Here is a 13,861-nt window from a genome sequence, read left to right on the forward strand (position 1 = left end):
GCTGGCGAGGATAAGATAGAAGCTCTTTTACTCTTTCTTCAATAAGATGGATTATTATTGCATATGCGTTTTGTCAGTTGTAAAATAGATTGCCTCTGCTTGGTCTTACACAGTGGCTCAGAGTTGGTGTCCCTGGAATTCTTCTCACATGTTCAGGAGACCTAACACAAGAACATCCACCAATGATCCAGCATAAAATTCACAAAAAACTTTTTTTCCTCTGAAAAACCACCATCTTATCTCTGTTCTTCAGAGGTTTCATAGAAACTTAGCTGTCAAAGAGGAACAGTTTGTCTACTTAAATTATAAGAATTTTGGAAATACATGTATAGCACATTTGATAAGTCAAGCTACATCCAGTGGAGAGAGATTTGTGTTGACATTGGTCATTTTTTTTTTTTTTTTGCTGAAAGGCCAACCAAGAATAATATTTCATTTGCTTAAGTGACTATGTTGTTACTCATTAAAAAAGCCTTTGTACTTTTATGATTTTTTTAATCCAGTGATTTTCAATGATAATAATTGATAAGTCAATATCAATTTTTATACCAGAAGAAGATTTTGTAGTCTTTCTTTGGGGAAAAAGGAAACAAAGTAGATGTCATGTGATTGATACCTGGAATGTATGCTAATCCCACTGTAACATGTATTGAGCAGTTACTTTTTATGCAATAATGATATCATCTTGCCATAAATGTTATATGTATAAAGTACAAAGACAGTAAGTGCTCAAAATATTAATACTCAAAAGGGAATCGACAATTAACCCATGCTGATTGAAAGTCCTTGCTATAATGACTTGATTTGGGACACAATTAAGATTTTTATTTACTTTGACAAACTTTTGCTTTAGTATTCTCTGGTTGGTATCTTTATTTTATGTCTATTGTACATTGTGATCATTACTGATAAACTCCTAGACTCTGATAACATGGGGCAGAAAAAACTGTGTTTTTATGGAAACTAAAGGTCAAAAACAAATTAAATTCTAGACTGGCTGCCAAGTCTCAGAATTCGTATTAATGTAAAATGGATTTGGTCTTCTGTAACATAGAGGTTAGTGATGTCTTTTGACCAGGCCAGACACAGAACACCAGCAGCTGAATATCTCACTAGGTGCCCTTTGAAAAGAATAGGTTTTTGCCATTTGAGAGTTAACAAAACACTTCTCAAATTTTGTTCTCCCAGTAACCATATGAAGTCAATAATACATGCCCATTTTACAGATGGGGAACTTAAAGTTCAGAAAAGCTAAGAAATTTGCCTGATATCATTAGATTAGCAAATGTCAAAGAAACTTGAATCTAGGGCCCATACTCTACCATCCATGGCTGTGATATTTTCCTCAAATAAACAAGAACTGCAAACTATGTTTATGTAGATTTTCTCTGTAGTATTTCTGTTTTATTCTACACAACTATGTAAAACTCACCAATGATTTTGGAGACTAAGCAAAATTTGGGTCCAGTTCTGTAAGCTGTTATAATTAGATTAGGTGAACTCACTTTCACCTCTGTATTATTTTTTTATTAGTTTTCAAGAGTCATTTAATACAAGCTATTTAACTTCCATCAGTTCTGTTTCTCTTACATTTGTAATTCACATTTACTGATATTATTGTTCATATTTCTTCTAACTGTGTCTGATTTTTAATGTAGGTAGGTAAGAGAGTGCAAGTACAGAAAAACTCCATGGGTTTGCTACAGGTCCAGATACCAATGAGAATCCAGGGAAAAGGGAATAGAAGAAAGAACACAGTTTCGGAGTTTTTCATTTCTCATGGCTCAATTCTCATTTGTCATATCTGGAGCTCATTTTGTCTTAGGCTTCATGGCTGGATGCTTGTTTCTGATGCTAGTCTAATCCACACATTAAAAAAACTATTTAAGTTCTCTCCTTGGTAAATGTCAAGGGAAGAGAGGATATTTCATGTACCTACAACATCCTAAAATCCCTTGCCAAATCTATGAATCTGACTCTGCATTATCCTTCCCCAGAAGGAGAGCATAATTTCATTATCTATGAATCATCACCTCTTAGACTATAACATCATTGTCAGAGAGCCTAATAGAACCAGCGTTCAGCTGGCTGAGAATGGGGAGGGTTGGGGAGAGCACTGGGGCAAAGCACAGGTCACTGGCATGATCAAGAAACTGGAGGGTTCTAGAGCAGAGAGGGAGGCCTCCCTTGCCTGATAGCTCAGACATTCCTACTGACTGGTAAATAACTGATGCTGATTCTTCAATATTAATATTGAAATTTGTCTTCCCCAATTGAAATTACATTATATTTTGGAATCCTACCTATGGAAAATACTAACCCCTTTAATGAAAATTTCAGAATATCTGGCCAACATTGATGAGTATAAATACTTTAAACTATTTCTTATCTATTCTTACTACATTATTACTTGTTCTTCATCTATGGACACTTACTTCTAACTCCCAGTGTCTTTTCCATGGCCTCTGTCTGGACTAATTACTCAATAGGTCCATATGCAAAATATAACATTAAAAAAACGCACTATATATTTCCCAGGGAGATGAATTAAATACAATCCAAGTCTGACTCACAGATGGAAAAATATATGTTGTTAATCATGTTTACATAAGGATTCAGGATTAGAAAAACCAAAGAGGCGTATGAATAGCTGTGGTTAGTCTAACCAGCCACTGGAGGTCACTGCTGCTCCACAGAAATACAGTTTATTGTCTGTCTACTTAGTTGACTCACCAAATCAAGTAAAAAATGGTTTAAATTCTTTGAAAAAAATGTAATGTCAACATTCTTGGAAAATATAAACTCATTTAAAAGGAATATATCTTGCGTAAGTATTGCTTAGAAGACTGTAGCACTGGGACTATTAAAGCCGAGCTGCAGTAGCCCTATGTGTACTGGGGCTCATAAAAATGGGTGAAAAAAAACCCATGTAGTTCAGTGACTAAATTGCGTTTCTTTTCTCTCTGGTAAAGCATTCAAAGTATTGACTGAATCCATTCTGCATCGATGCATCTGTGTTGTGTAGTTCAATAGGTCAGGCTGTTTATTTAACCGTTGTCACCTTTGAGGGAAGTCAGGTACTTCATGTAAATTTGGAAAGAAAATGGAATACCAATGATATTTCTCTACTATGCCATGAGGTAGAAATACTTAATGAAAATAGACTTACAGTGTGTAGTCCAGAAGGTGCTATGGGGTGGGGATGAAGACAACAACTTTTGAACAGAAGAGCACTGGCTTTGTCAAATTTATGATGGCGAACTAGTTATTGTCTAACTACAAGAATTCTATATTTGTGATCAGAAGATCCTGAGCAATAGAGAAGCTTCATTCCCAAAGTTGGGGGGGGTCTTTTTTAGAAAGAATTCATGTCCTGAATCAAAATAACTTTTATAATCTAAGGAATTTTATTTTGGTTCTATTATTAAATTTATAAATTAAGTTAGGCACTAAAAAATGACCAGCCTGCAAAATGTTGGTCATTCACTTAATCTTATACATGAAGTGGCTTTGAATTTTAGAAACACTTTCAATACAACAAACGTATTTTATATATGCCAGTAGGGTCACAACAATGAGAATTGTAAGAATTCAAAAATATAAGTATAGATATGCCCTGCCTAAGTTTATTTGGTATCCATGACAAATGAGGCAGAAGGTCAAGTCAAAGAATAGAAATTGGCTTTTTCACTTTAACACTGCATTTAATTAATACAATCGTCTTCAGTACAGATAAAAGTGAGGCTGATCAAAGAAATTTTCTTTTTGAGATGGAAGATATATTTACTGACATTTTATGAAAAATGAAAAATTACAACTTCAGTGAAAAACATCACAGTAGGCTCAGTCATCCAGTTCATAGTACTGTAAGGAAGTATCTGCATTATTAATCAACTGGGAATCTGTGACTATTTACCATTAATAAATATACATTCAACAATTATTCATGGGTAAATATATCACAGCTATGATGCTTTTCTGAACTGGCATCTCTTTTAAGATTTAATCAAAATCAAAGTACCTTGAGAAATCCATTCTAAATGTCCCCTTTCCTTTATTGCTTATAAAAGTATGATTTTTTATAATCTGGCTTCCTTGCAATTATATTTCATGATGACTTGCCTAGATTTTTCCTGTCAGCATATGAAAAGCCTTCAAACTATATAAAAATGCTGGTTAAAAATATAGCCATTCACTTTTTCTTTTTTGCTGCAGTGATTTTTGTTTTGAAAGAACAGGGATGTGGTTAAAGATGTGGGGCTTGGCAAGCCAAATAAATGAAACAGACTCAATGTTTCAATTCCTGATTTTTGCTCCTGCAACAGGATTGTTCATTTTGGAGGATGAGAGGATACAATACAGACCATAGACATTTTTCTAAAATCTTAATGAAGTGTGGTCAAAGTCACTTAAATACAGAAGGTCTGATATTTGTGCTGCAGTCAATAAACTTTCACCTACAACAGAAAAACATGCATGCAGCTTGCAGATTGCCAACAGGGTCTGTACAGAATCATACAGATGGATGAGTTCACAGTACAGATGAACATAGGGGTACTATAACTTCAGCAGTAGAAAAGCAAAAGACAACTGCCATAGGCTTGGTCTTTTTTCCTTTAAGATTTATTTTATACATTTATTAAGGTGTTATCAAAATCATTCTTTTCAATGAAGCTTTTGGTGGAAAGCATGTCTTGGAATGTGTTCTCTTTATACCTCTGAATGAAGTGTCAGTCATCAGGGGGCTAGTACGTGCAGGGCACATAATGGAACACAACAGGACAGCCGGACAAATCCCAGACAGAAGAACAGACAGAGCTAGAGATTCCACTCACTACATTAGGGTCCTTGAAAGTGCTGGAAAGAAATTCTGGTAAGCTCCCAACCACATGCAAATAGCAAGCTGCCTTCCCATTTGCAAGCCTCATCTCTGAAAACTCCCTAAGGTGAGGAACAGTGGAGAAATCTCCCTCCTCAAATTTGCTTCTTGGTTATTTTATTAATTAATTAATTTGGGCTAAATAAAGGCTAGGAGAAATTGATAGTGTGAAACCTCTAGTTTGATTTTCCAGGGATGGATTTCAGAGACAAGGCATTCAAGTCTAAAACTTTGTGTTTTTACCATCTCACGTTTTTCGGTTGTCTATTTGCAGCATTTTAACTCTTCAACACTTTTCCCTGGGCTCGCTTTCTTGTAATTCAAACACCTCTGGAAAATTGCCTGTGGCGATTCTTTAACCCAGCACCATCTTTTGACAGTTTCCTGCAATTTTCTTTTTAAGCCAGGCCATGTTTTAAGGCTGTCTCTAAATGTTTCTGTAATCAAGCATTCGCCTAGAATCAGTTCGAGCTCCCAGTACCTGGGATCATTCCCTTTTTCCTTGATTTGCCAGTGAACAGCAAACCTTCTAGAACTATAGATGTGGTCCTACCAGAAGAGAAATAACAGCCCCTGTGGGGGATTACTTACGGAAGAAGTTTTATCTTAAAACAAGTGAGATATTAATGCAATCGATAAAGAGTCTTATACAGTAGGCATTATATTAAACCAGAGTTTGAGCTTTGCATTGATTGTGGTATTTAAATTTCAATGGGCTGATTATGTATGAGAGGAAAATGACCAGTATTATGAATGTGCTAAAACGGACAGGGAAGGACCTTGCCAGGAGAGGGAGAGGGAATGGGAGGGGGCACCACGTTCCGTTTATAGTCACCAGAGTTCAATAAAGCACCACTAATTTCCCAGCTTTTAAGAGCGCTTTTATCACAATGGTTCATACCTCACACTCCCTGGAGCCTGATTTGTTATAGGTGCAGGGTCCCGTCCCATTCAGCAGCATCTCGCTGGTCTCCGTGTTGGTGGGTTTATAATCTACATAAAATTCCTGGGTGCTGGGAGTCATTTGCTTTAGGGACTGTCTTTTCTTTTTCCTGTGCCTTCGCATGAGGGAGCGCTGCTGCAGCTGCTTCATGCTAGCCGGGTACCGCTTCCATGACACGTAGATAACGAGCAGGATGACGAGCACGGACAGGAAAAGGGCCACGCTCCCTGCGATGATCTTATGGAAAGAGATGTGCTCGGTGTCAGCATCGGTCTCTGGGCCGGGCTCCGTGGCTCCCACCGTGGGGGGCAGAGGGGGCTTGCTCTCATGCTTCGGCCTGGGGAGCTTAGGCTTAAATGTTGGCTTGGGGAGAGCCCTGGCCAGATCAAACCTCTCCGTGGTACTTTTGCCACAGATGCTGTAGTTCTTCACCGCATCGATCACATTTACTCCTTGCAGCTCTTTGGGACTGGCACAGATAATTGTATTCTCCCTCAGACCTTTAAAACTTTTCAGCCAGTTTACCAGGGAACAAATATTTCTGCTGCATTCCCATATATTCCCGGCAAGACTGATGTCATTGAGAGATATCCAAGAATCCAAAATCTCTTGACCAATAAATGTAAGCTTATTGGAATCCAGGTTGAGGCGCTGCAGGTTTGGGACACACTGGAAAACACTAGGTCCACTAAAAGCTTCAATTTCATTGCCTGATAAATCAAGCCTTTGTAATGAGCTCCAGGTCCAGGACATGGTCTGTCCTATGACACTGATTTTATTCCACTGCAAGTAAAGGTTCTGAAGGCTCACCAACCTTGGAAAAAGGGCCAGGTTGAGCTTAGAAAATTGATTGTGCTCCAGGTGAAGTTCTTTGAGTCTGATCATGCCAGCAAAGACATTCCTGGCTAAACTTCGGATCCGGTTATATCCCAGGTCCAAAAGTTCCAGATTGCGGCAGTCTTGGAATATTCGCACAGGGATGGTTCTCAGGGAGTTAGACCGTAAATGTAAACTCAGCAGCTTCCGCAAGCCCCGAAACTGTTCAGATCCCAGAGAATGCAGCTGATTATAGGACAGATCCAAGTTCCGTAAATTTGTCACAGGTCTGAAGGTATTGTTGAGAAAATAGGAGATTCTGTTGGAACTCAGAATCAACTCTTTGAGTCTGCGTATCCCATTAAAAGCATTCTCATCAATATTGCTGATATGATTATGGTCAAGGTATAGCCAGGTGAGCTGGTTGAGCCCTTTAAATTGATTATACTTAAGTTTTTGAAGGCTGTTATAGCGAAGGGACAAACCTAAGCAACCAGCAGATATACTTGAGGGTATCTCCTGTAATTTCTGAGATTCACAATATACCATTTTGCCTTCACACCTACAGCCCTTAGGGCATCCTCGTTCGGCAGAAGAAAGCATTGTCAGTAAGACAGTGGGGGCTATAACCAGTGCTACAGCTGATCCGCTCAGTAGCCTAATTACATTGAAACCTGGAAATAAAAACAACTTAGAAAAGTTATCCCCCCAAAAAGGAATTCATTTATTTTTAACCAAGCAAAAATAGGCATGTATTTTCTTTTTTTAAAAATTTAAATCTAGATAACAACATTTAATATCAAATATCACCTCCTTGTCATTTAAAGAGAATTGTCTTTAGGGTTTTTCTTTTAATAGTTAAGCAAGGAAACGTGTCCACTAAGCAATTGAATTTATAGTCTTAAGCACAGAAAGGTAATCTCTAAAATAATTAAGGCAGAATTACAACACAGACTAGAGGGTTTTGTTTTTGTTTTTGTTTTTTTTGTTTTTGTTTTTTTTTAAGAAGGAAAGAAGAAAAATGACAAAACATACCCATCCTTTGTATTGTTCAAAGGTCGTCCTTAGGTCTTTTGCTTTGGCTTAAGGGGCCACTCGCATGACAGCCCCTGTCAGCTGCACTGTGAGTCAGGGCTCGCTGACACCCAGGAAGAAAAATTGGACCCCTTGGGAGATGGACCGATTTTGGAACATTATTCTTTGCCAGCCACGCAGAACACTCCAAGAACGAATAAATTCCAGCACCGCATTTGTAGCAAAACATCAAAAATCTTCCTAGGTAATAGGATCTTCGTGGATATTACGTTTTTGCATCTTTACAGTTTTTTTTGGGGGGGCGTTAAAAAAAAAAAACTGGCTTCTATAATTTCTTCTTATCGGAAAGCATGATGTATTCCTCCAGGCAACGTGGGGCTATCTGAGCTGCCACATCTGTATTCCATAGCCCAGCATTTCTGGTGGTGAGCACCCACTTCAGCCACAAAGCTGCGTTGGAGCCCAGGAGGCAGGAGAGCCCCGTACCGCACACACGCTCAGCTCACTTCTGCAGACTGTCATTCTGAAAGCTGCTCGGACTGTTGCTTTGGTTTCAGTGAATGCAGTCTTATGTAAAGCTGCCCCCAGTGGTGAAGAACATTATGGGCATGTGCAGAAATGTCTCTCTTTTATCTTGCAAATGAGCAGGCTCTCTGCTGGAAAATAAATGATTCTTTTGGGTGGCTCAATGGGAACTGAATGGTCACCGTAATCAATAACTAGCAACATTTTCTGTAATTTCCAAGCCTTGTTTTACAGTTTGGCAATGTCTTTATTGTCTACGTCCACTTAATCACTAAACATGTACTGCCTAGAGTTTTCCTGGAGCTTGACATTAAGTTCACAGACCGAATGTCAATTTTTCTTAACCTCAACGTAGGCTTTGGACTGAAATTTATAAAATGACTTATTGAGATTTTCACAGAGAAGCATTAACTGCCTGCCCATTTGACCTCTTGGAGTCACAGTGATTATATTATGCAAGGTGTCTCAGGATGCTTAGACACATACATTTTGGAATAGAGGGGATAACTAATGACATATAAATTGATGTGTCCAATAGCTTTTCTGGTTTTCCTACAAAAGACATAATTGGTTTAATGGCTTCTGGCTTGGTTGTTTTGGCTGCTGTCATTTGTTTCTTTTTTTTTGTTTTGTATTTTATTTATTTATTTTTATTTATTTTTTGTTATTATGTTAATCACCATACATTACATCATTAGTTTTTGATGTAGTGTTCCATGATTCATTGTTTGCGTATAACACCCAGTGCTCCATTCAGTATGTGCCCTCTTTAATACCCATCACCAGGCTAACCCATCCCCCGACCCCCCTGCCCTCTAGAACCCTCAGTTTGTTTCTCAGAGTCCATAGTCTCTCATGGTTCGTCTCCCCCTCCAATTTCCCCCCTTCATTCTTCCCTTCCTGCTATCTTCTTCTTCTTTTTTTTTTAACATATAATGTATTATTTGTTTCAGAGGTACAGATCTGTGATTCATCAGTCTTACACAATTCACAGCACTCACCATAGCACATACCCTCCCCAATGTCTATCACCCAGCCACCCCATCTCTCCCACGCCCCACCACTCCAGCAACCCTCAGTTTGTTTCCTGAGATTAGGAATTTGTTTCTAATTAGAAGAGAAATAAACAATTTTTAGTGCGAGTAGAAGAATCAAGAGATCATTTGGTCCAGTTTATTGATGCTGCTGCTATTTATTGCACTAATAATGTTTATTGAGTGAAACACTTCCTAAGTGTTTTAAATGAACGATCTTGTTTTATCTTTAAACAATATTATGATGTAGGTCCCTTTATAACCTTCATTTTAAAGATAAGAAAACTGAGGCTTGGAGAGGTAACTTGATGAAATTCATGCAGCAAGTAAGTGGCAGAGCTGAGATTCAAAGCCATCTCCCTCTTTCTCTTGGACTTTTAACCACTAGATGATCCTGCTTCAGCAGCAGTGTTATCTTCATCTGAAAATGAGTCAAGTGAAAATTAGCCTGATTAGGATACTGGGTCAAGGAAGTTGTAATATCAATCAATCAATCAATCTTGCTTCCTAGGTTTGTATAAACTTCTTTGGTATGATTCTTTGAAAGAAGTATTATAAAAACTAATGAGAAGCAGTTTAGTCTAGTGATTAAGAGTATGGATTTTTGCACCTAGGATCAAATCCTGGCTACAAATTGTGAGCTATGTAGACTTGAATAGGTTACTTATCTTCTCTATGCCTCATTTTCTCTTCTACAAAATAGGTATGGTAACAAAAAAACATTTCATAGAGGGTTTGAGAATTGTCAACTTAATATCTGTAAAGTACTTAGAATAGTGTGTAGCACATAATAAACCTGTGTTAGCTGTTATTCGAATATCAACTTTATTGTATTTGCTGTCATTGCATATTGTTTAGTGTTGAATATTGACTATAGTGACTATCATTAACTCACAAAGAGCCTCTTCAACGAACATTTTATGTTGTTCACAGTGGATTTCTACGATTCACTCAGTCTTACCTTCTTTTAATAAGAAAACTTCCTAAATCTCCATCATCTCAACTTTGTCTTTAAAATGAATCTTTTGGTTCTGTGGACCATAACTAGTAATTAATGTTTAATTGTTTCTTCCCTAAAGCAGAATATGGTAACATCTGTCCCATAGAGAAAATCGTTTAAAGATAAATAGTATACCTTAAAAAGTTTGCCTTGTCAGTCTTTGTCAGGTGAATTGGCTGTGGAAAACCCCAGAGAACTTTCACATTCTCTAAGGATGAGGAGTTTGGTAGTTGTTAGTCATGACAATCAAAAGGGTCCCACAGAAATGGTACAATGAGAATCACCAATTCCTCAGACAGTATGGTATTGAAAGGGCAGTGGTTCCTCCCAAATTATCCATGCTATTAATGCATATAAAACCCCCAGAGAGCTTGTTAAACATAAATTTCTCAGTCTTCCCCTCAAGATTCTGATTCATGGGATGGTAGAGGCTGCACTTAATCAACACACTGATGGACAAGGAATTTTAAGAAATGCACTGTAAGGGAGTGATTAAAAATAATAAATTTTCTCCTACTTGGAAGAAAGGATATAAAAATTTATGATATTGTGATGTAAGTTCCATGAAGACAAAGATAGTGTTTTGTCTACTTCAGTTTCTCTAATACCTAGAAGAGCACTTGACACATAATAGATGCTCAGTTATTGAATAAATACAGTTTTATGGGGGTCACAAGTACATTTGATGGGGAACAAAGTGCTTATGTAATGCTAGTCTTGTGCACATGGGATTGATCTCTGCAGAGTTCCTGAGCCAATGATATTGGATACAATTTTGGAGGAAGTATTCTTAAAAGACTGTGTGTAAAATGGCAAGAAACTAGAAAGTGGAAACATTTAGATGGTCAGCAAGTGATCTCTACTTTTTATGTAGACATCTCATCTTCGTAGTTAAATCATAAATTTCATAAGAACAGTAAATATACTTTTGAATATTTCCTTTGACATGTTACAGCTTTTATCATCTAACATCCCAAATGGGACTTGACAACTTGTATCTATTAAAAACTACTAGAGGAAATCATATTTATAACTTCTCTCTCATATCTCTGTTGCTTGAGAGCCTCTGATTTTTCTCCTTACTTTCCTTGCTTCTCCATGGAAAATAGCTTTTGATTTTTATTTATTTATTGAGAGAGAGAGAGAGAATGGTAGAGAGAGAGCATGAGAGGGAAGAGGGTCAGAGGGAGAAGTAGACTCCCTGCTGAGCAGGGAGCCCCATGCGGGACTCGATCCTGGGACTCCAAGATCATGACCTGAGCCGAAGGCAGTTGCTTAACCAACTGAGCCACCCAGGCGCCCCAGAAAATAGCTTTTGAGATGTCTGTTTTGCCAAACAGCTGCAGAGGGCTACTCTACAATGGCTGGAGGCCCCATCAACTTTGTGCTGCTTCTTTTTCCTTCATTCCCTGGTGACAAGAACACAGATGAACACTGAAAGTGTAATTCCCTCACTCTGCTTTTCCTGGGGAAAATTTTGGATTATTTATGGTGAATAACATTCTTTTCTGTGTTTCACACCTTGTCCTTAGGTTTCAGTCATTTTCTGATACCTTGGCTTCTGATCTCATCTTGCTCCATAGTTCTGACTTCACCCTCACTTTCACATTCAGTCTCATGATTGATATTTCCTCTTAATATGGATCACTGGTTTCTTCCTTAATAGTAATGAATAGCCATTCTTGTCCTGGGTCTGACCCCAGTTACTCTGTGTGGCCCCTGCCTTGGCACTAGCCTGTAAGCTGGCATCACCACCAGGTCTGTCTGGGTTCAATGAAGAGGGGCTAGCAGAAAACTCCAAAAATAACATAATACGGTTCAAAGCAGATTGAATACTTGAGACTGCAGAAATTAGCCCAAAGACATAGAGATTTTTTTTTCAAAAGAAAGAAAAAAACCCTTTATATTCTAAATTATTTTAGCAACTTTCTATTGTACTTTTAAAAGTTTATTCTCCTTTTACTTGTTGACTATAGCAAGATGATTAGTTTTGATTTGCCTTTCAACAGAGCCAAAATTATACTACATTGTGTATTTAAAATTATTTTGCACTTACCACCATATACAGAACAAACCATAAACTACCTGACAAGTTAAATGATCCCAATGAATCTAGGGCCTTAATGATTTATACAATTATGAAACGTAGTCATGTACCTAAAGACTTTTGAAAACTGTATGTATGTATTTTAAATAGCTGTGCATACTTTGCTTAAACTGGGTAAATAAATTCTAATTAAGTGTATAATGCCCAACTTCAATCCACTATGAAATTGAATTGCCAAAAAAACTTAGAAGATCAGGACTTAAAGATGTACTGACATATTAGCATGGGTTGGCCTCAGAATTTCATTCATTTAACAAATGCATCGTTTGGGTACCTGCTATGTAGTAGATGCTGTTCCAGACACTTGGAATACATCGGTGTACAAAACAAAGGTCAAAGCTTATATTCTAAACGGGTTACATGGACAAAAAAACCCCCACATAAATAGTATATTATTAGGTAGTATGTTTTATAGAGAAAAGAAAAGTGAGAATATGGAAGATTGGGAGTGTAGGGGGCAAGGTAAATTGTAATTTTACTTTTGAAAAAGTTTTTATTTAAATTCCAGTTAGTTGACATACACTGTAATATTAGTTTTCAGGTATAGAATTTAGTGATTCAACCCTTATATACAACACCCTATGCTCATCACAAGTGTACTCCTTAATCCCCATCACCTATTTAACCCATCCCCCAACCACCTCCCCTCTGGTAACCATCAGTTTGTGCTCTATAGTTAAAAGTCTGTTTCTTGTAATGTTAAATTTTGGGATGGTTAGGGCCACTAAGAAAGTGGCTTAAGCAAAACCTGGGAGGAGATGAGGTTGTTAACCTTAAATATATAAGGGGAGTGGCTAGTCTGAAGGCCCTCAAGTGGGTGATCATATGTTCAATGAGTTGCAAACAGGCCCATCTGTCTAGAATGGAGAGGGCAAGGAGTAGAGGGATTGGAGATGAAGTCAGAGAGGTATTAGGTACTGGGTCATGGAGGGCTTCTTATGCCATTGTAAAAACTTTGGCTTTCTTCTGAAGAAAACTGGAAACCAACTCAAGATTTTGTTCAGACTAAAGATATGATCAAGTTACCTATTGAAAGGATCACTCATACTGCTGTTATGGGAATAAACTCAAAAGGGACAAGAATAAAAGCGGGGAGGTCAGTAAGGAGGCCATTGTACCAATCCAGGAGAGAGATGATGGTGACTTGGGCCAGTTCAGAAGCAGTGAAAGTGATGAGAATTGGTTAGTTTTTGGATATATGTTTAGGTAAAACCAACAGGAGTTTTCTAACGGATTAGAAGTAGAGGTATGATATAAGGAATTCTTAATCTCAGGAAACAAACTGAGGGTTGCTGGACTGGTGGGGGGTGGGAGGGATGGGGTGGCTGGATGATAGACATTGGGGAAGGTATGTGCTATGGTGAGCGCTGTGAATTGTGCAAGATTGTTGAGTCACAGATCTGTACCTCTGAAACAAATAATACAATATATGTTAAAAAAAAAGAAGATAGCAGGAGGGCTAGAATGAAAGGGGGGAAATCGGAGGGGGAGACGAACCATGAGAGACTAGGGACTCTGAAAA

General features: G+C 37.9%; 2 protein-coding genes across 2 annotated transcripts in view; one reads left to right on the plus strand and one right to left on the minus strand.

The window, feature by feature from the left end:
- The window catches only part of LRRTM3 (leucine rich repeat transmembrane neuronal 3), a 156,730-nt gene extending 149,053 nt beyond the window's left edge, over nt 1-7,677 (minus strand). The window contains exons 1-2 of the mRNA XM_028109633.2: nt 7,674-7,677; nt 5,781-7,312 (exon numbers count right to left, since the gene is read on the minus strand). Coding sequence (XP_027965434.1) covers nt 5,781-7,312; nt 7,674-7,677 — 1,536 coding nt within the window. The remainder of the gene's footprint in view (nt 1-5,780; nt 7,313-7,673) is intronic.
- Nucleotides 1-13,861, plus strand: part of CTNNA3 (catenin alpha 3) — a 1,824,697-nt gene that overhangs the window by 735,734 nt on the left and 1,075,102 nt on the right. The window lies entirely within an intron of this gene.

This window comes from Eumetopias jubatus, unplaced genomic scaffold (assembly GCF_037043125.1).
Source record: "Eumetopias jubatus isolate StellerSeaLion01/CBP00866 unplaced genomic scaffold, mEumJub1_p1.0 scaffold_17, whole genome shotgun sequence".
Classification (NCBI taxonomy): domain Eukaryota; kingdom Metazoa; phylum Chordata; class Mammalia; order Carnivora; family Otariidae; genus Eumetopias; species Eumetopias jubatus.